General features: G+C 25.5%; 1 protein-coding gene across 1 annotated transcript; it reads right to left on the bottom strand.

Moving 5' to 3' along the window:
* Window positions 1-15,575: 15,575 nt before the first annotated feature.
* Window positions 15,576-18,858, bottom strand: LOC145836798 (polyadenylate-binding protein 1-like). The gene is made up of 7 exons (XM_082944571.1): window positions 18,681-18,858; window positions 18,268-18,458; window positions 17,916-18,041; window positions 16,833-16,968; window positions 16,509-16,696; window positions 15,921-16,121; window positions 15,576-15,656 (listed from the first exon to the last, which is right to left on the bottom strand). The coding sequence occupies exons 1-7, from the start codon at window positions 18,856-18,858 to the stop codon at window positions 15,576-15,578; spliced, it is 1,101 nt and encodes a 366-aa protein (XP_082800697.1).
* Window positions 18,859-24,950: the final 6,092 nt, after the last annotated feature.

Genomic DNA, 24,950 nt, shown 5'->3' with positions numbered 1-24,950 from the left:
TCTGTAAAAATTTACTTTAAGTTTAACTTAGACCATATTAAAGACTAAACAAATAAATGCTAATCATTGTTTCTAATAATATTGATACTTTGTAAGGTGTTTTTTATTGCGTTATAAAACCAAGTATAATTATGAAATTATTTTATTATTATAAGAATACATAATTTGTTTTTGTACTTTTCTTACAAAACTACAAACAAATATGGGTTTAAAGTAGATTTCTAAAAAAAGTACCAAAACTTTTACACTTTATTTCAAAAGTTACTTAAACCTTAAGTTAAAATTCACCACTTTTAAAAAATACAAAAGTTTTAAGGAAAATTTAAAATTTTATAAGTGCAAAAATAGCAAGTCAATATTTTCTTTTTGTATATAACAAAACTCTTTGGTAAAAGTAACACTTGAATAGACATCGGAGACAAATTATCGTCAACTGTTAAATAGTCCATTAAAAAATTAATTTTAAAACAATAATAAAATGTTAACTTATTCTAAATAACATAAGTATTCATAGCTTAACAACTATCAAGAAGTAAAACAAGTTTAGTTTAAAATAATAAACTATCTTGATAATAACTAAAAAATTCATAGCTTAACATAATATGTTTTACGGAAAAACAAAATAATCAAGTACAATATTTATATAAAAAAATTATAATCCAACAGAAGTAACCTTTATATAATGCTTATCTAAACTTATGCATTACTGATTACATATTTAATGTGTTTTTTTTTATTGTTGTCTTAAAAAACTATTGACTATTCCGTTATATGTGTAAAGCATAAACCAATACAAAAAAAAAATTAATTTAGTTAAGATCTAAAATAATTTCAAAGGTCAGCAATTTTGTTTTACAACAAATTAGTTGTATTTATAAAGTGGATATTTACAAAAAATAAACTAGTTGTAATCATAAACAAAACAAATAGTTATTTTGTTTCAGAAATTTACTACTTTTCAGCGATCCACTACTAAAAGTAACGAGAAAAAATGTTATTAGGTGAACTTAAAACGACAAGACTTTGAATATTATTTATTCTAAATCGAATTGTCTGAAACAAAAGTCTAATCAATGCGATGCATAAAAAGTTTTTTGTTAGTCAACAAAAAGTTGGTATTTACACTATCAGATTAAACGTAGTGCATAGATAAACTCCCTTTTTCTAAAGCTCACATATCACTACCGAGAAAATGTTTAAGCAAAAATACAAAGTTATCATCTTAGTCAGTACCTCAAGATTTACGCAAACAGTCGTTTTCAAAGATTGGGGTTTAGAATAAAGACAACATCAAGAAACTCTAAAGCAATTTTAAATTAGTTAGTAAGGTGCACGCTGAATAAAAGCAAAAAATTAAAGACAAGCAATAAAAGTGATCTGGTGGTAGTAAACAAAGATTAAGATGAGTTTTGATGAAGGAAATGCAAACTTTACTAGTTAAACTAAAACATTGTCTTCAAATATTATGCAAAACAGATAATGCTTCGAAAAATCTCCTGGTGCATTCGAACGACAAAACTAATTTAAAATTGAATGACATTAGAAAACGCTTGTCGTTTAAATTAGTTTGTTAAATCTAAAAGTTCCAAAATTAAAAATTTAAAAAAAAATTAAAATTTACGGCGAAATTAAATTGAATAGTAATGTTTTTTTGTTCTTATGAAAACAAACTGTACGTAAATAGCATTACATGTTTAGTTTTTGATACTACAACCTACGAAACAGGGCAACTCTTAAGTGCTAGTGTGATATTTCAAAAGTTTTTTGGTAAGCAAAATTTTTTGCGAGCTTGTAAGCATTACGTATTAGAGCTGCTACTAGATAAACATTTTTGAACTCTAACCATGAAATAATGTTTTCTAGCTAAAACGAAATATTATGTATAAGTTATTTTCTAATAAGGGTGCAACAAAATAACTTTAGAAAAAGTTTGCATAGGAACATTTTTAAGTAAAGCATTGTTTTATACTTGTTTTAAAAATTTAGTTAATTTTTATAATAGATTTGAGTTTTATTTACAAAGTATGAAAGCTTTTATATTTTCTAAAAAAAATCTTCTCAGCTACGTACTTGAATAAAAAATACTTTACTATGCTTTTATAAATTTCGTATTTGTTTTTAGTTTGCAGCAACTACTATTGTTATGCACAGATATTAATTCAAAAATTAAATAATAAAGCGAAGTATGACCAACAAAGAGTAAATAAGGTGCTCACTTATTTAGAGAAGGTAACATACATCATCAATACATAAAATGTAGCATAAAGGATAGCAAACAACAAGCAATCTCAAGAACAAGATTGGTAGAGGATTTCAAAAAGTTTATATAGAACCAGGGGCGTAGCGTGGGGAGGGACACTGGCGCATGCGTGCCACCCAAAAAAAAAATGTAAAAAAATAGAATGTAATATCTTTATCCTTTATAGTTTATTTTTTCTGCTTAATTTGCCTTTTTTCAACTATGTTAATCTAGTATTCAAAAAGTTAAACGAAATTTTGAATATCAATTAGTGACAAGTTAGGAAAGTACATGTTATTACTCAATATACTGATTCGGTGCGTAATTGCAAATGCGCACCGATGTTGATGAAAAACTCCATAAGGAAAAATTTTATAAGTTTATTAACTTCAAAAGAATTTAGACTTAAAAAGTACGCAATTAGTATAGCGCATAAGTGTAGTATAACCTTATGGCAAACTATTTTTCTACAAAAAGTTTACAAAACTACGTCACGCTTAAAGAAAAATTAAACAATTTTACAATTTTTTTTTTTATGCTACATTGTTAAGACTACTTCTAGTTTTCTGAACTTTATTTTTGTAAACATACAAGATAAGCGTGTCGGCCTATGAGAAATAAACTTTTTTTGTGATTTTTATTTTAAACAAATACAATCAAATTAATTAAATTTAAAAAGTATACTTTTAACTATTTTACAAAGTTGTAATAAACTGTAATAACAGTTATAAAGTTGGTCTATTTTAACTTCTCTGTAACTTTATTAAAATTATGTGCAATGAGGTGTTGTTATCACTGTTGTATTGTATATTAAAGAGATTGATATTTTTTTCGTAAATAAAACAGATACTTTCGTTTTATTGAATATATTATATTTTAAAGATATAAAGTTTACTATAAATAATAAAAACAATTTATATTTAGTAAGTTTACATTTTTGCAAGTATAAGTAATTCTAATGAAATTTATACTTTTATTTAATTGTTTAATTTTGTAATATATAAATATTTTTTAAAACAGTAAACGAACTTATTTTACTTAATAAGTTTATTTCAATTATATTACTTATAAAAAGTTTTTTTATAGCTAATTACAAAAGTTTTAATTTAGAGGATTTTTTGAGAAAAAAGTTTGCGCACCCCCTGACCAAAATACCACGCTACGCCACTGTATAGAACTATAAATTTATAACATAAAGATTTTGTCAGATTTGCAAGTATAGATAATATACATCTTAAAAGTTTCCTGTATAGTTATAAAACGTAAATTACTATTGAAGCAGAACAAATGTCTCATACAAAATGAGTAATTATCTAACAGGGGCGATATTTCTAATTCGACTGTTTGCTTAACCTGAAAAAGTTTAGTATTTTCTTTAAAAAACAACTTGTACTAAGATAATATTTAAATATTAATATCATAACAGACTCAAAGTAGCAGTTTGTAGTAATCAGGGTTGCCATTAACTCAGAATAACTCTGGCTAGTTAAAACTTTTGGTTAAACTGAGGATGACTAAGCTCAGTTTGGGTTTTGTATAAAAGACTAAAAATTACTAATAAAAACGCCCAAGACTTTGTTTAGTTTTTTCTCTTCATCTGCAACTCAAAAATATCTATTGTAAGTTTCAAAATTACTAATAAAAACACTTAATATCTTGTTTTCTTTTGCTCTTTCTCTGCAACCAAAAATATCTATTGTAAGTTTCAAAATTTTATGACTCTCAAAAAATTTTAAAACGCCCTCCCTTCTGCTCCTTTACTACTTATTACCCTCGGCTTCCATGGACCCGACTTACTAAAAACGTCCCCAGGAGACAGTACCGCCAACTTTGGTAAACCTTGTATGAGAGTGAGTTGGGCTTTGATAAAAAGAAACTTGAAACTTAAACTTAACCTTTCTACAACTTGAACCTAAAAGTATTGATACTAATCAATGTTCTACCCTGAGCATATGTTGAGTTCCTGATGAAATGATAAATTTTGAAAAACTACTTAAGATAAATTTGTTAGAAATTTTCATTCAAAAAATATCTAAATAAATGTTAAAAATTAAATTATTTTAAGCTTAGGTAAATAAGTTATTCTCTTTATATATGTTGGCCTAGGTAACTTAAAATTTTTTGCTGGCTTTAGATTAACTTTAGAAATTGAAGTTTTTACTAATTTGATATAAATAGTTTAACATGTTATAAATTTATCGAGACCAGATATAATTCAGTCTAAATCACCAAATTAAACAGAAGTTAGTAATATAAGTCAACAGAACAAACTTTTAGCAGTCAAAGTTTCCGAACAATAAGTAATAAATTTAAAAACAAAAAGTTTTATACGCTGTTTAAATTTTTCTAAAAATAACCCCTAAGTAAATTGTAGGACCTTACAATTTCGACTTTCAAGTTTTTGGCTGATAATTTTTTACATGTAGCAATCATCACTTAAACGCATTCTACGCATTTCGAGACCATAAAAAGAAAGTTTCGTTTAGGTATTTTTAGATTTTCTGTAATTTTTTATAACTTTTCGTTATTATTAAGGTTTTTCGAAAAAATAAAGAGTTTGTATTTAAATTACATTCAGCTTATATCTTTAGGATTCCAAGTATTAAAATATTCGGATTCCAATTTGAATTCGGATTTGGTCAAATTCAAGTTTTAAAATAAGACTCGGATTCGGATCCGGCCGAATCCAAAATTTTTGGTTTCCTTAAATCACTACTTTCTATATTACTAGAAACACCTTTATTATTTTTCTAGTCTTTTGAATTTTTTTTAATCTTCCAGCTTAAATGTATTTAAAAGTATTAAAATTATTGTAATAATTATTTTTGTAGTTATTGTAAAAAGTCTTGCGTTTTCCTACCACCGCACGTCATTGATGTCGTGATCTGGACTGATTTATTCTATAATTCAAATTTCAAACTTTGTTTTGCGTTTTTCTTAACTCTTTTTCATTTGTTAGCTGTTTAATTTGTACTGAATTGTAGTTGAATACTATTTGACAGATAAAATTCAACATTATCTTTAATAAATATTATATAATCTTTACAGAAGGTATTATAAAAGTTACTTATTTTAACAGTAAAAAATAAATGGTTGCAAAAAAATGTCTGAAAAATATTTATTCTTCATTTTAGTTATTTTAGATTTTGTAATATTAATACAGTGAAAATTATAACTGTATTTTATAAAAAATGCTTCCTGCATTACTGCATCTTGTATTTTAAAAAGAGCTGAGTATGAAAGAAAATAGACTAAAATAAAATCAACAACTGCAGCTATTATACTTAAAAATATAAAAATATCAAACCACCTAGGGTCAGCCTAAACTTTTCACGAAGTATAAAGCGCTGAAAAAAGTTGCCCACCAAGTTTTATCAGTAATAATAATTTGCAGCCTTGACTAAGGAGATAAAAGTTTGCAAGCTATGGTAGTTTTGGATAGATTTTGTATAAAACCTAAACTAACAAGTTAAAACTAATCTTTTAAAAAAAAATAAAAGTCAAGAAAAAAAAAGCTTGTTTGAAATCGAATAAACAAAAATAAAAGCCTTAGTAAGCGGAAAAATGAGCGTATTTGAAGTTAGAATTATAAGCTGAACAAACTATAAAAGGTAATAATTATTAAAAGCTAATTTTTCACAAATGTTTATAAAAATATTTAGTTGTATTTGTTATTTTTAGTATAAGTCAGGTTTGCAACAAAACCTGGAATCCCGGAAAAACCTTTAGTTTGACTAGTCAGTCTAAAAAATCTTGAAAATGAAAAATTTCGAAAAAGTACCCGGAAAAACCTATAACTAGAAAAAAAATTGTTTGATACAATACCTATCATATATGTAAATTTTTGTCATCATCAATTTTTTTTAGTAAACAACACATTTTTAGTAGCTTTACAGTATCTTTGCAATCTGGTTATACTACACAGTTATTTAAATACACGTTTAAAGTCATTTCACAGTATATTTTCATTGTTTTTATACTTCTTAACACAGTTTTAACCTTAAACTAAAAATAGACCGAAAAAAATGTACTTATAAAATCAATGAAGAAACTTATCAATTGAACAAAATTAGTATTTCAAAAAATCATTCAAAATTCACAACAATTTTTTTTATAATTTTCTCAGCAAACTGAACAATAAGAATAATGTTAAAAAATAAATAAAGACACTAAATTTAAACGAAATGTAGTATAAACAAAGAATTTATACTTGAAACAAACGAACTTGGTAATTATCATGTGTTTTCTATCAGTTATTTATAAAGCTTCTTTTTTTAGAGAATAAAACGCAAAAAACAAAATAATTAAAAAGGACATAATGCTTGTTAGGCTTACTTTTATTAACTTATGAGCTAATTTTACTTTTATAATGTTTAGTTATAATGTTTTTGTGTTTTAGTGACAAAATAAACAAAATATACTTCTTGTGTCCATTAATATAAACAACATGTCAGCTGCATATCAACTTCAAAATTAAATTGCTCTTTTATATTTGACATGCATACATATATACATACAACTTATGGTAGGATTCAGCTGGACAACATCATGAAAATAATAACTGTATTCGATTGTTCGTCCTGCTTAGAATTTTTTCGGGCAAGTTAAAACTTACTTCACTATAGATACTTCTAAGTACCCCTATTCAAAACAAACACTTTAGAGATTTAGCTAATTATCCTTTTTGAAGTCTTAACAATAAATAAATTAAAAAAAACAAAGATAAATTCAATTGAAACTGTAGGATTAGGGTGTTGATATACTCATTAACTACCTTTTTTATTTAATAATTATCTTTTAAATACTTGATGATATTTATATAAATCTGACAAGACAAATTAAACAAGACAATTATCGATAATTAAAAATACCTACAAAACAATAACACAAAAAACTTTACTTCAATAATATAGGTTAATTTTTGAACCAAATGTTGGTAAACATAATTTAAGAACAATTTAAGTTTGAACTACTTTATTAATCAATGTGAAAATTATAAAATATTTAAAGAACTTTAAAACATTTACGTTAATAAACTCACGGTTAATATGCAGTACTATATAAGGTTTATTATTAACTTTTAACAATATCACAATATAAGTTCTATATCTATGTACTATATTACACATGAATTGTCTGTTTTAATGTTTTTGTTTAATCACGCGATCCATTGGTTGACCTTATTGTTTAAAACTCAAAATTAAATATTTCAAAATTTAAATAGGAGAGCATGTGACAAATGATTGCTATTAAAAAGATAATGATGAATTAGAAAAATATTCGTAAAAATTAAATGTCTTATACCTATATTATTCAATATTAAAAACAGCGTTTTTAAACAACATAACATAAGTTTAGAAAATATAAAGTATTTTTATTTTTACTATGGCCTACTTTACGAACAAGAATAAAAGCACACATAAGTTAAAAGGTTTGGTCTAAGGAATAACCTTTCGGTTATCGTAACAGATACAGTTTATGTTCTTGTCCAGCACTAAAAACATTGATCAGCTTGTGTTGTTGATAATGTTTTATTGTTATTTTTCAACGGGTAAGCCAAACTGATTTCGATTAGAAGTTGATGTAAAGTATTATCACGGTATTTTCTGTAAAACATATATCTATTTATATAGTTCTCAACTAAAGATAGTTTCAATCCCTTTCTTGCTACATTAGATCTTATTTCATCCCATAACTTCTCACACAAACCTGATTGAAAAAAACTAATTAAAGAGTATTCTTTCAATTTAGTTATATCTAAAAGTCCTTTTTCTCCTTTATAGTTTATAATGCTCCCAGGTATAACATGTTTGACAATCAGAGACTCAACTGATGGACTGTTCTTATTTTCATCATCCAAATACACTACGAAGGCTTTAGAACTTTCTAATTCAACACCTCCAAGCAACTGACATTTCAATGATTTACTGCTTTTATGAGCATTTTTATTTAATTTTAATTCAATTTCTTCTATTTCCACCGTTTTACCATACCCTCCAATTTTACCATTTTCAAGTGCATTAGCACAAATCTAAATATAAGCAACTTATAACTACTTAACTTATAAAAAAATTAATGTCAAATGCTTTGAAAATGTATTTCATAATTTTTAAACATAAAAAAAGACTCAATCAAAAACAATTTAAAAAGAAAATTTATCAAAAATGTCAAATTTTTAATTTTTTTTTCATTAGTTTAGCTTTAGTAGTTTAACTAACCGATCGATAATGAAAATTGTAAATAATGAGGTACTTGTACTTACTTTGCGGTATTTTTTGAACCCACAATAATACTTTGTTTTGTAAAGCCACATTTGCTACTCGCTTCTTTTGAGGAAAACTTTTCATTTGTAAGTTCATTTAAAAAGAAAATATTGTTTGTATGCCATTTCGTTGAACCTACAAAAATTATTATAATAGTTTTACGTACGGTTAACTAAAAAAAAATCACATTTCTTTTGATATATATTTATCATATTTTTATATTTATTATATTTATTTATTGTTATTTATTTCTATTTTAGTATTATTATAACTATAAAATAATAATCCGTTTCAAAAGGATTTATGACAGTTTTATTTTTCAATATCAACTTAACTTACCGACAAAAATAGTATTTTTCTTTTCAGAAACATCAAAATTACATCTTTTTCCGTTGTACTGTTTATTGCACCTCCAGAGTTGCTTTTTAATATTGAAGCTGTAAAAAAAGTTTTCAACTTAAATGATATAACTCAAGTTTTTTTTCTTATAATTTAGTTACAAAAATGACATTTTATCTTAATTTTATAATACCGTTTTCAAACAACATATTTTCATGAAAATAATTCAAGTTTAATAAACGTATTTAAAAACAAACTACTCAAACTTTACTACAATTTTTAATTGAGACAGCTATAAAAAATCTTAGCTGAGTAAGAATTTATATAAAATTAAAAACCAATCCAAAATATATACAACATGACATCATGAGTGAAAAACCCTGTTATTAAAACTTACTTGCACTTTTTTTACACTTATTGCAGTGAAATTCTTTATGTAGGCATCCGTGGTGTTGTAGAAACTCTCTATAAAACTGTTTCAAGTTGGTAGAAGTCTAAAGTAGAGTATAATTTTTTTTAATCATTATGTTTTTACACAGCAAGAAACAATCCAATGATTTCATGAAAAATATTCTTTTACTTAATTTATCAGTTGATCAAATTACCGGATCAATTTCACTATTATCTTCACAATTTAAAAACTCATCACAAAATGTACAGATTTAAGTCCAAATCTTTCGTTTTTCTTTTAATTAGGTTTTTCTTTTTAGATGATTTTATTTTCTCTTCATTTTATTGACTTCCTATTTAGTTATCTTTTTTATTGGTTGTTGACCAGGGAGTGATATAATTCCTTTTTTTATTTTTGATTTTGAATCTAATGACTTGAACTTAAACCCTGGTTTATCTACTACCTCCATATCATTTTCATTTTCTTTGTCTAATTCGTATGTAACATACAATTGTTTATTATTAGTTGATACATCATGTTGTAGCACTTCATGCTCAGCTTTACAAGAATTAAATTGTATTTGACCATAATTTTGTATCACTTTTTCTTCAGTATTAGAAAAAATATTTTGTATTTTAGCTTTATATAATTGATTTACACTAGCCAAAAATAATGAAGATATGTTTTGGCCATTAAACATTTGTCCATCATCTGTTTTATTAAGAGCAGCTTGTACATGCCTAACCTCTGAATCATGTACTATTTTATCCTCTAATGCAAACAAAGCAGATTTTTTTGGTTTATTTTCTCCATTATAAACAGCGTCTTCTGTTTTTACGGACAGATGAAATTGATCTGTGTCGGTTTCACATTGTTTATAAAACGATGGATCAAGACATGATAAGACTTCAGATTCCAAAGTTTCAAGTTGACCATCATTTTGTACTGCTTTATCTTCAGTATTAGAAAATTTACGTTGTATTTCAATTTTATATGATGGATTAACACCAGTTGAAATTAATGAAGATACGTTTTCACTATCTAACATTTGTCCATCATTTGTTTTATTAAAAACAGTTTGTACATGCTTATCCTCTGAACCATGCAATATTTTATTTTCTAATTTAATCAAAGCAGATTGTTTTTTTTTCATCTTTCGTATCGTTGTCAAATGCTTCTGTTTGATCTGCATTCATTTGCATCAAATCAAGAAAGAATTTTATATCTGTTTCTGATGTTGTTTCAAATTCCAATAAGTTGTTTTATATCTTGCACTCATCCGCAGCAAATTGACATTTCTGCTTATTGATATAAATAAACTTGTTTTGACTTTCATCATTTTGATTAAAATTTCAACTGGTTTTTTACTATTCATGGTTTTTGTTTAAATAATCTTAAATACTTAAAATAACATAATAAATTTGAATTTTAAAATTAACAGCAACATTCCTAGCTGAATAACAAATTAAAAATAGTAAAAAACTTAAATAACAAATATTATTTTCAAAAAAAAAAAAAAAGAGATATTTTGTTTTTTTTTGTGTCATAATTTTTTTTTTCTTAAATTCTTCAAAATGTACAAAAAAAAATTCTTAAAAATTTGACATATCAGAAAAAAATGTAGAAGAAGACAAATTTTTTGTGATTTCGATTTATTCACTTTTTAGCTTTCTCCCACTATTATAAACATTTTGTACTCTATGAGTTAAACTGGCAGTTCCTAAAAAAATGGTGCGAATATCAAAATATGCACAACGCAACATGTAGCTTATTCAAAAGTAAAAGAATAAGATCAAGTAGGTTATTTACATTCCTATGGACTTAATTCACCATTTCATATAGTAACAAATATCTTTTGTTTTAGTATAAGATTTTATTGAAACTATAATGTGGTGTTTTGAAATTCACTTAAAAGTTATATTGGTTAGTTGTAGAAATTAGGTTTGCCAAAAAATCTGGAACACTGGAAAAATATTTAACTTGACAATTTAGGCTAAAATAACCTTAAAAAACTTGAAATTCTAAACAACTTTTATTAGTAAAGTAGTAAAATTTAAATAGACACAAAAAACTTATTATCTTTATAATGAAATAAGCAAGTTTACAAGGCATTAAAAAGTCTTCAAAGTTAAAAAAAAAATTAAGATTTATCACACTGCGAAGCAAAATGTTCTTTTTCCTAGACTATATAGAATTTTTAGTCATACTTAAATTATTGTTTTCAAATAAATAGTTAAAAACTGAAAACACTAAACAAAAAACCTGAACTAACTTTTATGGAAACAGGTCTAAATTGCTCGAAGACAAAATTGCATGAGGGGACTAAATTACACTATTGCACAAAATTGCAAGAAGCCAAATTTGCACGACGGCACAAAATTGCACGAGGAAACAAAATTGTACAAAGACGATTTTGCACCAAGGGTTAACTTTGAACGAGAGTAAAAAATACAATAACAAAATTAAATAAATAAAAATAGAAATAAAAACAAAAAATATTTTATTCAAAGAAAAAAAACGTCAAGTTTGTCGTAATTGTGTTAAAAATATCAACTTTGTTTTGCTAGTTTTCAATGAAAAGTCCTTATAACTGTATCTTACATGTTAGCTTAATTTTTTATACAGACATACCTTAAGTTTTTATAATATTTTTACAAGATAGTAAAAAAAAACTTAATTTGTTTTTTTGTTACAATTTTTCTAATTTGTGTATAATTTGGTAACTATTTTCTAAAAGTTTTGTATACATATATGTATAGATGATTTATATATTATATTTAAGTCAATTTTTATAAAAGGTTTGATTTTTAAGTAAAATATACTTTTTAAAGAGTTAAAGTACCAAATTCTGCAGAATTAAACCTCTTCAAATATTAGTATCACAATTTTAGTTAAGTTTTATAAGAAAATAATTTTTCCTTAAACAGCATGTTTTTGAGAATCTTTTGCGTTTATATTAAATTTTTTACATTGATTGCGGTTGTTTGCGTGTTACTAGTTTAAAATATAATTATTATAACTTATTAAAACTAAAAGTTATAAACTATATCTAAAAAACATTTAATTTCAATTAGCAACTAAAATAACTACTTTTATACAACAAGGGTCATCAAGCTGCGGCTTATCATAAAAAAATTTAGCTTGTTGCTTTTTTTTTTGACTATAAAGAAATCTAGAATTTAGAATTGAAACTATTCAATAAAAAATATATAGTATGCTATGTTTTTTCATGTGAGTATACAGTGCTGCTTATTTTATACTGATTTATTTAAGTAATAAAAGTATTTGTTTTTTCTTATTTTGTAATAATATAATATTGTAAATAAATGTAACTATATTTTTCATAAATGACCCGCGAAGAACGTTATCTTCAGTTTGGCCCGTTTAAGACTTATTCCACTAATTTCATACCGTTTAACACAAAAAGCTGTTAACCACATATATAATGTGTTTTACATGTTCACCCTTTTTGTCGATGTACTGAAGCGAAGTTTCTTCATGTGGTTATACGACCATGTGTTGGCAAATTGTGACATTTTTACTCGTTTGTAGTAGATACAACGGTTTCGTTATAGTAAACTGTACTTTAAACATGAAAATTTAAATTTTTCAAAAAAATTACCTTGATTGAAAAGTTTTGATATAGATGGTATATGCAAAGTTGACTCTTTTCCATTTACCCTAAACAAAATGAAAGTTTGTTTTTAATTTGTTTGTATAATATCATTTTATTAGAGTTTAAATTTAATTTTGACCATTTTTCAATTAAGTGCGTATTCTTTGTTAATTACTATGAGATTAGACCTCTTACAATGCGGTTAAAATATTATCTCAATAAAATAAATTCTTAAAAAATAATAGGGAATAGTATAGCAGATTAATACAACAATCGAAACAAAACTTATTTTTTTATTTACACGAACTAAAGAAACACAATGATACATCATAACTACATCACACTATACTAAAACTACAGTTAAATACAAATGATACTAAAATACTAACAAGTGTCCTAGAACTTAATCAAGAGAGTATCTTAAATTTAACGTGTTTGTAATGCATCATACTTAAGCACACTAATAACTGCCGAATGCCCTGCTGAATGCTCATAACTTTCAAAATGTTGTTTTACTTTATATCAAACGCAAAAAACCTTCCTTTTTCTCACGTATTTGTTGAAAAGAAATTAACTCCTTTCAATAAACAATGTTGTATATCGTTTTGGAAAATTGTTTTGAGAAAATTTATCAAATGCTTTTATTGTTACAAAATTTTCCTTACCATTCACGAGCTTTAAAATAACAAAATTAAATGTTAATTTCGTTACAATATACTAACGGTAAAAACTACTTTTAATCTTAATAATTAACTAGTACAATAGCTTAAAGAGTAGGGTAAGAGTCTAATATGCACGAAGGGTTCTTTTGCGCAGGTTAAAAAATTGGTAATTTTTTATTTATTAATTTTGTTTATTATTTTTTCGTCTATCACGAACATCCCTAACCCTTACCCTCGATCAGTATTTTTTTTTTCTTTCTTTTCCATTTTTTCTTTCATTAATAAGTTTTATTAGGTTTTTATTTATATCTTTTGTTATCACTGTAACCCATAACTTTTATCCTCGGTCAGTAATTTTTTTTGTTTCTTTATAAGTTTAATTTATTTTTCTCAGTTTCCTAATCCTTATCCTCGGTCGGTACTTTATTTTTTACTATTTAATCTTTTTATTTTAAAAAAATTATAATGTTTTTTTTTACTTTCGTGCAAAAGTGTCTTCATTAAAAAATGTCTTCTTATTAAAGTGTTCTTTCGTGCATGTTTGACCCTTCGTGCAAAAATGTATTTGTGCATTTTTGACCCACTACCTAGAATACAGGTTTTTCTAAAGTTTTACTTATAAATACTACCAGTTACTTTTGATCCTTCTGTAAACTTTTATATACAAAGTAACACAAAGATATTAAACTTTTAAGCAGAATCTTTTTAGACAGTAAATCAGCTAGTTTATGCCCTTGAAGCGCACCAATTAAAACAAAATGTTTAAAACTTATGTAAGTACATTTAACAAAGCTTAACTTTATTGTTTTAAACTTATGGTTCTCAATTAAAATTTGTTATATAATTTATTTGTTAATAGCAATATATAGTTAACTTCTTTTAGTATACAAATTTGCAAAACATCAGCCAATAAAAAACTTTTATTTTGCAAAATATATATTTATATTTGACTTAAATAATTTCAAACCTAAAAAAAAATCTTATCTGCAACTTTATAAAGTAATGTATGTTTGCACTTTTAGATTTTTCTGAAAATAACAACTTTGTTTGGTTAGCATTTTTTATCATCGCTTTTGTTTACAATCAGTTTTTTATTGAATAATTGCCCGAATAATAATTTATTTTCTATACATTTTTACTTCTATTGCCTTTTCATAATTTTACAGACTTATTTAATGTACTGATAAAATCTTTGAGCAAAAATCAGTTTGCTGAAAAAATACTTTTAAAAATATTATTTAATACTGTTCGTTAAAATGAGTAAAAGTATGTATTTGCCCAAACTAAAAATCTTTTAAACTTAATGTAGAATTTATTTTTTTATAAAAAAAGTATTTTCAAATTACTGGAATATTATATGCAACGTTTTTAATTTTAAGTAATAACTTAACCACCAAACAAAACTAACTTTAAATTATTCTAAAATAAAATATAAACATAACCGACTGTAGCAGAATTGCTAAAGAACATTTTGTTTTGTCGTTTTCTCTAAATATTTGAATAAGTTTAGTTATAAACTTTTAAATAAAATAAAAGAGTAAAATGAAACACGCTGAAGCCAACAGCGTCAACTAGTAAACTTAGTTTTCTTACAAGTATGAATTCTAGTTATCTTCAGTGAAGAACAGTGCTTTGCTTAGTTAACAGTTATTTTAAAACAAACAGAGTTACCATAGTTTTAGTATTTTTTAAGTAAAAGGTTTAAATACTGTTTTATATGAAGATATTTAAAAATAATCAATACTAATACGCGTGAGAGTGGTTATTATAAGACATGTTATAGTTAGTACCAACTCTAGTATTTTCTTTACATTTTGCTGAATCAAGCATTGGTATTAAAGTAAAACTTAACATTTTTCAAGAAGTTTGATTGCTTTTATGGATTGATATTGGCTAACTCTATACATTTAAAACATAAATTATTAATTAATACAACAATCATCTGTTAGAGATGTTTCTCTCAACTTTAACAAAGGTACACATTAATATTTTTCAACAAGGGTGTGGACTGGATAAATACAATTTTTTTTTTCTAAAATTTATTAATATTTAAACGCACTAAATGTCAACTAAAAATCGGGTTGTTTCCGGGATACACTGGGTGCGTCTGGTGATTGTGCACTGGGTTCAGCCCATGGTACAGGTTCTGAGTGCAAAAAATACATCGATTATAATATTTTGACATAATCTCAGGTCAACTGCTTTACTTATAACACTTTAAAATTAGTATATTTGTAGAAAAACAATACTCCTATTGCAACAAAATGTCTTAAAGTTTAAAATAAGCAGCTAATAAGTAAAAGGGGAGATAAAATCAATATATTATTTAGGATGTTATTTCCTATGTCAGGATATAATTTTATATCCAGACACCCACATGACCAAAAATCTATTAAACAACCCGACTCACCATGTTACCCAATGTTTGGGCCAATTGTTCTGCTTCCAATTGCACTGCAGCCCTGCTTTGCTCCACCTCCTCTCTCGTCTTGTACGCTTCGACTTTAATGCTCATTGCACTGTTGTTAATTGCTGTGAGGGCAGCTTTAGCATCGTCAGCAAAGGCATAGTGGACAAAGGCAAAACTTGCTTTTTCATTTCTGAACACAACCTTTAAGGACAAAACTAGTTTTATTAAACAAAGTTTAAAAAATACTGCTTACAAAATCAGTAATACCTTCGGTTTAAACAATCAACAGATAGAAAACTTTTTTTTAATTGTTTATGTTGAGAGCTTAAAAAGTAGTATTTAATTATTATATCATTTTAATTACAAGTAAATGTCCAGGTTACTTATTGATTTGTATTAACATCTTTATGGAATGTTACAAAAACAATTTTCACTTATAATCTAATGAGTTTATTTCATAAACTTAAGGCAAACAGTTTATATTTGTTATTGAGTTTATAATCAAAACTACTTTTACACATAACATAAAACACACTAAGAATTGTTATATTTAGTTTTCAAGTAATTGAACGAGCTGATTGGGCAAACCTTAATATCATTGAGGGCCCCATGGGTTTCGAAGATTGGTCGCAGATGGTACTCTCTCATCCACGCCGCAAGGTTCTTCACGAATAGCGTACAGTGCTTTGCGTTGACCTTCCTCTGCTCATTTTGCTTCGTCAGCTCAACTTTGCGCTCGGTCTTTTTCTTGGCGCGTCCAACGTACAACTTATTTTCTGTTTATTGAACTTAAATGTAATGGGTACATTTAAATAAGTAAAAGTACCAAAAGTATGCTTTGGTTTTACGTAGTTTGTGTGAAAAAATGAAACTACTTCTTAAACATTACATTAAGTAAAATATTTAACAAACCTCCAACAAAACTGTTGTTGAGAATTCTCACTGCATCAACTGCTGCTTGGTGATCAGTAAAATCCACGAATCCGAATCCTCTGCTGTTGCCAGCATTGTCCTTCATTATCTTAACACTTGTCACTTCTCCGTGTACCTAAAATCATGAGTTGTGTTGTGAACTAACATCGATTTGAAAAGCATATAGTTACGCGCAAGTTTAAAACAAAGTAGCTAAAAAATACCACAAGACTTGCTATAAATACTAAAAAAAATCTCAGTATGAAAATAGGATAATAAAAAGTTATTTACTTCGAACTATTCTTTCAACTGCTCTTCAGTTAGAGAGGTGCCAAAGTTTTTGACAAAGCAGTTGGTGAAGGTTTCGTCACTGTTATTTGCTCGCCTCTTCCTAGGTTTGTATTGGCAAACGACAACCTACAAAAGTGTACAAAACTTGTTTTAGATGAGCCACATGAATAAAAGACAAAGTAAACTTTTATATAACAATCAATTAATGTCACTATCTTTGAAGCAACTTAGTAATGTCTTAACTAAAGGATATAATAAAATATACTGTGTAAAAGCATAAAAAATTAACGCCCCAGTCGAGTAAAGGCTTAAAATAAAAGTATACGCAGAACTTTTAGTTTATGTTCGTTTTTTTAGCTTTATGTAATACTAATCAGTTTATATAGCCTGATTGCAATCAAATATAAAACCATGGATATATTTTGACTTAAAAAAATAATTTTGTTCAAGCAAAATAAGTAATTACGCTATTTTTAATCTTTAAAAAATATAGAAAATTATCTTATTTTTAAGATCAATTAGTCATTTAGGATTTTTAAGTTATACTTAAGAAGAGATAATTTAAAAGCAACACATATACTTGAAACCATTTACTTTTTGAAACAAAATTTACTTACTGATTAAAAACTGATTAAATAAAATTATAAACTTAGGAAACAAGTACAAAAGTTGTAGTCTCAGACATATTTTATCAAAAATGAAGTTGAGTTTTAGAAGATAATATCAAACTTGCTAAAGTTCGCAGATAAACCGTTATGGGAATGTAGAATTATACGTTCATTTAAAACAAACCTTTTTTCCATCGAGTTCAGTCTCATTTAATTTTTCGATGGCGTTAGAAGCAGCTTCTTCCTTTTCAAATTGGACGTAGCCGTGCTTTTGAGATGGCGTACCGTCCGGGTAATGACCTTGCATGATCTGTTTGTGGTAACAAAGTTTTATTTTATATTAAACACTAACCTTAGCAGATCTGATATCATTAAAATTAATAAGTGTGTTGTACTTCCGTGATACTCAAGTATTTCTTTTGTATAAAAGCCCAAGTTGATGTTTAATTCATTTCACTAAAGTAATAAAAAAACTGCCTAAAAAGCTACGTAATTTAATATTAAATTAATTGCAAATAAAACTAAAGCAAACGTACCTTACAAGATAGCAGGGCGCCATAAGTTTCGAAGGTTTCCTTGAGCTTGCCCTCATCGTAATTGTTCGGAAAGTTCTTCACAAACACATTGCAACTGTGCATACCTGACGTAAGAGTGTGGGAGCTCCACATCACTCGGATCTTCTGGCTTTTCATCATGCTCCCATTGAACTTCTTAATGGCTGCTTCAGCTGTTATATTACCATGTTTTATAGAAGCTTCTTAAAAATTTTTAAAAACTTTACAAAATTTACATAACTTAACGTCTTAACAACAAATATAAACATATACGGAGACATGAATTAATAACATAAAAAACGTATGATTCTATAAGAAGATTTTGATATCGTTTTACAAATTTAGTTAGTCCTATACAAATGCAAACATCATTATATAAAATACATCAATCTTACCATCAGCTTCTTGGTGGTAGTTCAAGTAGGCGTGTCCGAGCGACACGTTGCTTGAGATGTCCCTACATAATCTGATGTTGTGAGCATTGGTAAAAGTGCTGATCAGGTCACCCTCCTGCACATCTAGGTGAAGGCCTCCAACCCACAAACTGTGATTCGAATTATCAGTACTTTCCATATTTTTTTATGTTTTTCAAAGTTTATTTTCCAGCCAGTTTTATTACTAGCATATATCTACTATAAATTATACATTAGTAAGTAAGCTAAGATTTGCTACCTTATTAATAAAAGAAGCAAACCTAAGTGAAATAACTTACCCTGATTTACATCAAGCTAGCCTGAGTTCCTAAGTTATTCTATTAGTATAACTGAAAAACATATTGTTATAATAGTTGGTGTAAATCAAGATTAAATACCTATAAGTGCCAGTTTAATAACTACAAAACAAAGATCAATCTACCTAATTCAGTCGGAATTTCAAAAAAAAACTTACCTGAGATATTTTGTATTCTATACAAATTTTATATATTATAATAATATATATAAACTTATATATGTAGTCTATATGACAAACTAGCCTGTATAACCTGACTATTTAGACTTATACATTCAACTATTTGGTAATCTATTTTAACTTATACATTTTACATTCATACATTACAAATATAATGTCGAACAAATTTTTGTTTTAATTTTTTTCTAAAATTCTATATTAAACTGCTACTTAAAATAATTCTACTTATTGTAAACTTAAAAAGTTAAATGTTATTTATATTTTATGAATCAACATGAAGTAAATATAATATAATAATATAACATTATTTTTAAACAATGTATATGGTTGACATTTATATGATCCAATACTGTCCTAGGTAAAAGAAATATTTTTGAGATTATTAAGAAATAAACTATCCTTAGTCAGCCTGAGATTTAAAAAAACACAAAAGGTTCTGAGTGTTTGGCAACCCTTAATGTGTATCAAGTTTATACTTAAAACCCTGGTAAAACTCAAAACATAAATGAAATAACTTTATTTATAATAATCAGTAAAAAAATTGTTTTATATATCATAAAACAATTATTAAAAATTTATATTACCTAAATTTGAATATTATTGAAGATACTACTTGAATATCTTTTGGATGAATATTTCTTAAGTTTATATTAAACAACATTTTGGATTAGGAGTTAATTTAGAACAGTAGTTCAATTTTGGTCTGTGAAAAAGTACTATAAAAAATTTAATTAACTGTATATTGAATATATCTAAAAAATATACTTACTTTTTTTTAACTCCCTAAACTTCAGGCTGTTTCTATAAATAATTAAAACTTTTTAAAAATAGTAACACTGATATTATAGTGTTAAAAACTCTAAGTTATCCCATTACTTTTCTTTACTTCTAGGTTTTTCTTTCATTTAGTATAAAATACCTGATTTTTCAATTTTTCCTCAATTTTTAAATTCCAGGTTATTTGGGCATCCTGTGTAGAAAAAAATTAACAGCATGTTCAGCATAAATTTAAATTATGGTTACCTCTCTAAGCTTTAAAACTTTTCTGAAAAACTAATAAAAACTATACTTTGTAACCTAAAAAAGCCTGAGTTATTCCTTTTTCTACAATTTTATACCTTTAAACCTTTCTCTAGTAGAAAATAGCAAAAATTATTTAAATTGTACTTAAATTAATGCTCGTTAAACTTATTTGTGAAAATTTGTCAAAGTGTAAAAAGAGATAGCAACTGGGAATTAAAAAAAAATACTATCAAGCATTTTAATAAAGTTAGTTAAACAAAACTAAATAAATATTAACAAAGTATTGTTCCTAGTTCATTTATACAATACTTCTTAGTATATGTGAAAAATAAAGTGTATACAACATAAGGTTACTATAACTTTAAGAGGTAGCAGTTGTTCAATAAAATTAAAAACTTTTTCTTCTTTTTGTACTACTATAAACAATTTTTCATCTAACCAGGGCTAAAAAGAAACTTGTATTTTTTTTTAAAGTTTAAAAATAAAAAAATTCTTAAACAATTTCTGCCTGTTAAACTTACAGCATCCATATATTAAATGAACTGTATTTGAAGAGTTTGTACATTTTTTAACATATTTTAAATAGTAAAGTTAAAATTGTAGAGACTTTTAAAATACTTAAATACATAAAAATTTACAGGGTTGCCACTAGTCTTTAAAAAAAAAAATTCCAGGATTTTGAAATTTTTTCCAGATTTTTATAAGTACACACTTCTGGGTCTATTTTAAGTTTAATGTTAAGTTTAAGGTGACAACTGTGTTAAACAGTATAAAAATGTTTAAAAGATACTGTAAAACTACATTAAGTTGTGTTTTTAATAAAAACAAGTTTTGATGATGACAAAAAGTTTATATGATATATGATAGATTTTTTGTGTCACGTCTAAATTTTACTACTGAACATGTTAAGATTTTTAATTTTCAGATTTTTTCCAGGTTGTTTTAGTGATATTTGTTCAAAGTTCTAAATTTTCCAGATTTTTCTTAAATTGTAAACTTCCAGTGTAGTCAAATAAAAATTAAACTTTTTAAAATTTTGTTATGGTAATTTTTATTTCAATTTTGTACTATTTTTACTGAATAAACACTACACATTCAACAAAATTGATTTTATAAACCATTTATTCAACTTTTTATGATTCATAATTCAGAAAATAAAAAGCTTACTTTATTCATGGTTCACATTAAGGTTAGGGTTTTCAAATTTTGTTGGCAAATTTTCTACCAGGTTATTTAAATTATCTACCAGGTTTTGTATTTTTGGGTCTGTTTTAATTTAAACATTAAATACAAGGTAAAAAACTGTGTTAAATAGTATAAAAAATAAAAATATACTGTAAACCTACTTCAAATGTGTTTTTTGATAAAAAACATTTTTGATACTGACAAAATATTTTTTTCTATATGGTAGACTATTTGTATCAAATCAAAATTTTTCTATTAAAATTATAAATATTGTTTTAAACTTCAGGTTTTTCCAGGTTTATTCAGATTTAATTTCTAAAAACTTCTCTTATTCCAGGTTTTTCAAGGTTTTCAAGTTTTTTTGTCAACCCTGTAAGGTGCAATTTCAGTACAAACTAACAAAACATTTTTAAGAATTAAATAGAATTTAAATATTTCAAACCTTGTAATTTACTTTTTTTTATTTAATGCCAAAATAATTGAAACCTTTTTGAAAAAAAAAGACTTAAATTACTAAACTATTCAATGTATGAACAATAATCCTTTTTTTTCATCATTTAATGTACATTTATTATAATCAGTTTTCCAAAAGGACGTAAAAGTACTTTTTAACTTAGTTTACAAGACATCTAAAGTAAATATAATTCAAATTTTTGTAAAAAAATATAAAGAGCAAAATAAAATTTAAAATACTTGAAAATTTATGAAAGCTTATTTCTTAATTTGAAATAAAATTTATAAAGTTTTATCCTTTAATGAGTGTAATATTTATTCTAACCTTTACTTATGTTTAGTTTAATGTTAAGACTTTAAATGTATAGTTTTGTACTTATATCCATAAAAAAGTTAGTTTATAATTAATTTAATTAAAGTAAATTCTTTGAGATTTTTTTTTAATGTTAAGTACAACACTACTATCTAAAATTTAACTATTTAAATATTCATCTATGTATATAACAAACGTGATAAAAAATAATGTGATAATAATTATGTGGAAATTTGACTTAATTAAAATGTTTATTTAAACAAAGCTAAATATTTTTATGATTTTTATGTGGAAAATACTATTCATTTATTCTTGTAACTATTTAAATAACAATCCAGTAAATTAATATTTAATAACTAAGTAAAATAGTATTACTAGACTCATAAATAATAAACGCAACATTAACCTTTCTTATTGCTTAAAATTTATAACAAAATGCAGATTATAAAATACACTGTTAAACTCATGAACTATTTTGGCTTAAAATAAATTCTGGCTAAAAGACATTTTTGAACTAGTATATGAGAGTCCTATTGTAATATCGAGTTGTTTACCCATATATTTGCTAAGTCAACAAATTTTTTATAGGTTATTAAAATGTTATATTTATTTATACCTTTACCTCAAACCCTACTTAGCCATACATATTAAATGACAAAAATAAAACATTGAAATAACTAAAATTTAAAAATTATGTAAAACAGATTTTTATTTAACTGACTCAACAAATATTAAGGGAATCACCTTTGTGTCAAACAAGACTATCAAAATACTAAAATATTATGTATTTTTTCCAACTTGCTAAGCTTAATATGGGTTTTAAGAACAGGTTAACAAAAAAGAAAGTTAGACTTTGCATAAAAGTTTTTTCAAAGAAACAAATTATTTACGTTACATTTTTTATTCTTAGTTCAGATGACTATGTAAATTTTTTTAGATAAATTAAGACTATATCTAATTTTTTCTTATGTTATAACGTATAAAAATATTAACTAAAATTAGTGTTTTAAATGTCATTCAAATGAACTAGATCAGGGATCGGCAGGCAGTTGGTGCTTGCGGGCCAAATTTCAAGTTTTCAAAATGTTTACGGCCTACAGTTTTAGTTTTAGTGATATTTGAATAATCTTTTGGCTTTAGTTTTGGTCACACCACAGATAGTTTTACTTTTATTCACTTTTTTACTTTAAATAACTTTTAACTACACATGGAATGCCTACTTAACATATATATATATTGGAATAGTATTTACAATGCTTAATATGCTTACGTCTTAATGAAATATGTATTTTCTTAAACACTTAAAAAAATAAACTTAATAAGTTTTTTTTTTACTTACAACCTGACTTTTTATAAAAACTGAGTTTGACAAACATGTATGGGATACTTTTTATACATTTTTAATATTATGAACCACCTTTTTATATTTAAGAAAATGTTAACTATTGAAAATAGTTTTTGCATCTTAAATAGTTAGCACCACTTTTTATAAAATTCAGCAATTAGGTAATCAATAAAATTGTTACCTATTTATACTGTAGATAAGCTAAATCAAATTTTTCAACATAATTTTTGCTCGAATACTTTAATAAACTACCTTATTGGTAATTTATTAGTCTTTTACAAGGTTGTCACTTTAGAAATTTTTGAATTATATGAAAAGTTTAATAAAAGTTAAAATAGCTAAAAACTTTTTGTTAATCAAGCTTAAATACATAACTAAAATATCATTATTATAAAAAAGCACAATATGTAAATATACAAAAAATTACAATTAGTAAACTACACTACAGTCATGAAAACCATCTGGGAATTTGAAGATTTATTCAAAGTGTTTGAAATGAAAGTTTCAGGTACACCTGAGTTTTATAACAATTTCTTAAACAGCTTAATCTAGTCTGACTTAAAAACTTTTTTAAACTAACCTGTTTGTTTGGCAATCCTGTTTAAAATAAAGTTCACAAAAAAAATATCGAAGTTTATTAACAGTGAATTAGCTATATAACTAAAAAGAATATTATAAGTCAGCTAGCTTGAATGGACAATTAAGTTTTTAAACATTTCAATAAATTTATAAAAATTTATTAAGCTATTAATATGTTAGAAAAACCTTTTTTTTTTATTATTACAGCAATTCTTTATCAGTAATGAAAATATTGCATTTAAAAAGAGCAAATGTGAATTACAAGATGAGCTATAAGAACTATAATACGTTAGTTTGGAATTATTGAAAAAACGAAAAAAAAATCGTATAAATCAGTTTTAGCAACGCAGATGATTATTTTCAGTAACTACAGAGTACTGTGTTGAGGAAAGTTATAAAGTAGCAAAATTAATTACTAAAAAAAGATACAATTTAGAGTTGAAAGCTTATTTAAATAGTTTGTGTTGTCACCAATAAAATATTCATCAAAACTAATGTTAGTTCACAACACAACTCATGATTTTAGGTACACGGAGAAGTGACAAGTGTTAAGATAATGAAGGACAATGCTGGCAACAGCAGAGGATTCGGATTCGTGGATTTTACTGACCACCAAGCAGCAGTTAACGCAGTGAGAATTCTCTAAAACACTCAAAATTTTGTCTAAAGTTCGTTGCTGATAATAACAGTGTAAGTGATAAAGATTTATCGTTTATTTAAGGACTAACTTACTGTTTTAATATCTATAAACAAACGTTACACTGAGACTAACACATTTAATTTTTAAGCAGTGATAATTGTCTACTAACAGTCTACTAATGATTGTAGATAGTTATCGTGAATTTTCTATACAACTCA

Source organism: Thalia democratica, chromosome 5 (genome assembly GCF_965202585.1).
Source record: "Thalia democratica chromosome 5, ktThaDemo2.hap1.1, whole genome shotgun sequence".
Lineage (NCBI taxonomy): Eukaryota > Metazoa > Chordata > Thaliacea > Salpida > Salpidae > Thalia > Thalia democratica.
The sequence above is the reverse complement of the archived record's forward strand: the minus strand, read 5'-3'. Positions and strand labels throughout refer to the sequence as shown.

Bases quoted from the DNA above. Each gene is read 5' to 3' on its own strand.
- LOC145836798 (XM_082944571.1), bottom strand. From the start codon at position 18,858: ATGGAAAGTACTGATAATTCGAATCACAGTTTGTGGGTTGGAGGCCTT. The intron at 18,459-18,680 runs GTAAGATTGATG...GTAATATAACAG, and splicing joins CTACCACCAAGAAGCTGATG to CTGAAGCAGCCATTAAGAAG. The intron at 16,122-16,508 runs GTTTGCCCAATC...TTGTCCTTAAAG, and splicing joins GGGCCCTCAATGATATTAAG to GTTGTGTTCAGAAATGAAAA.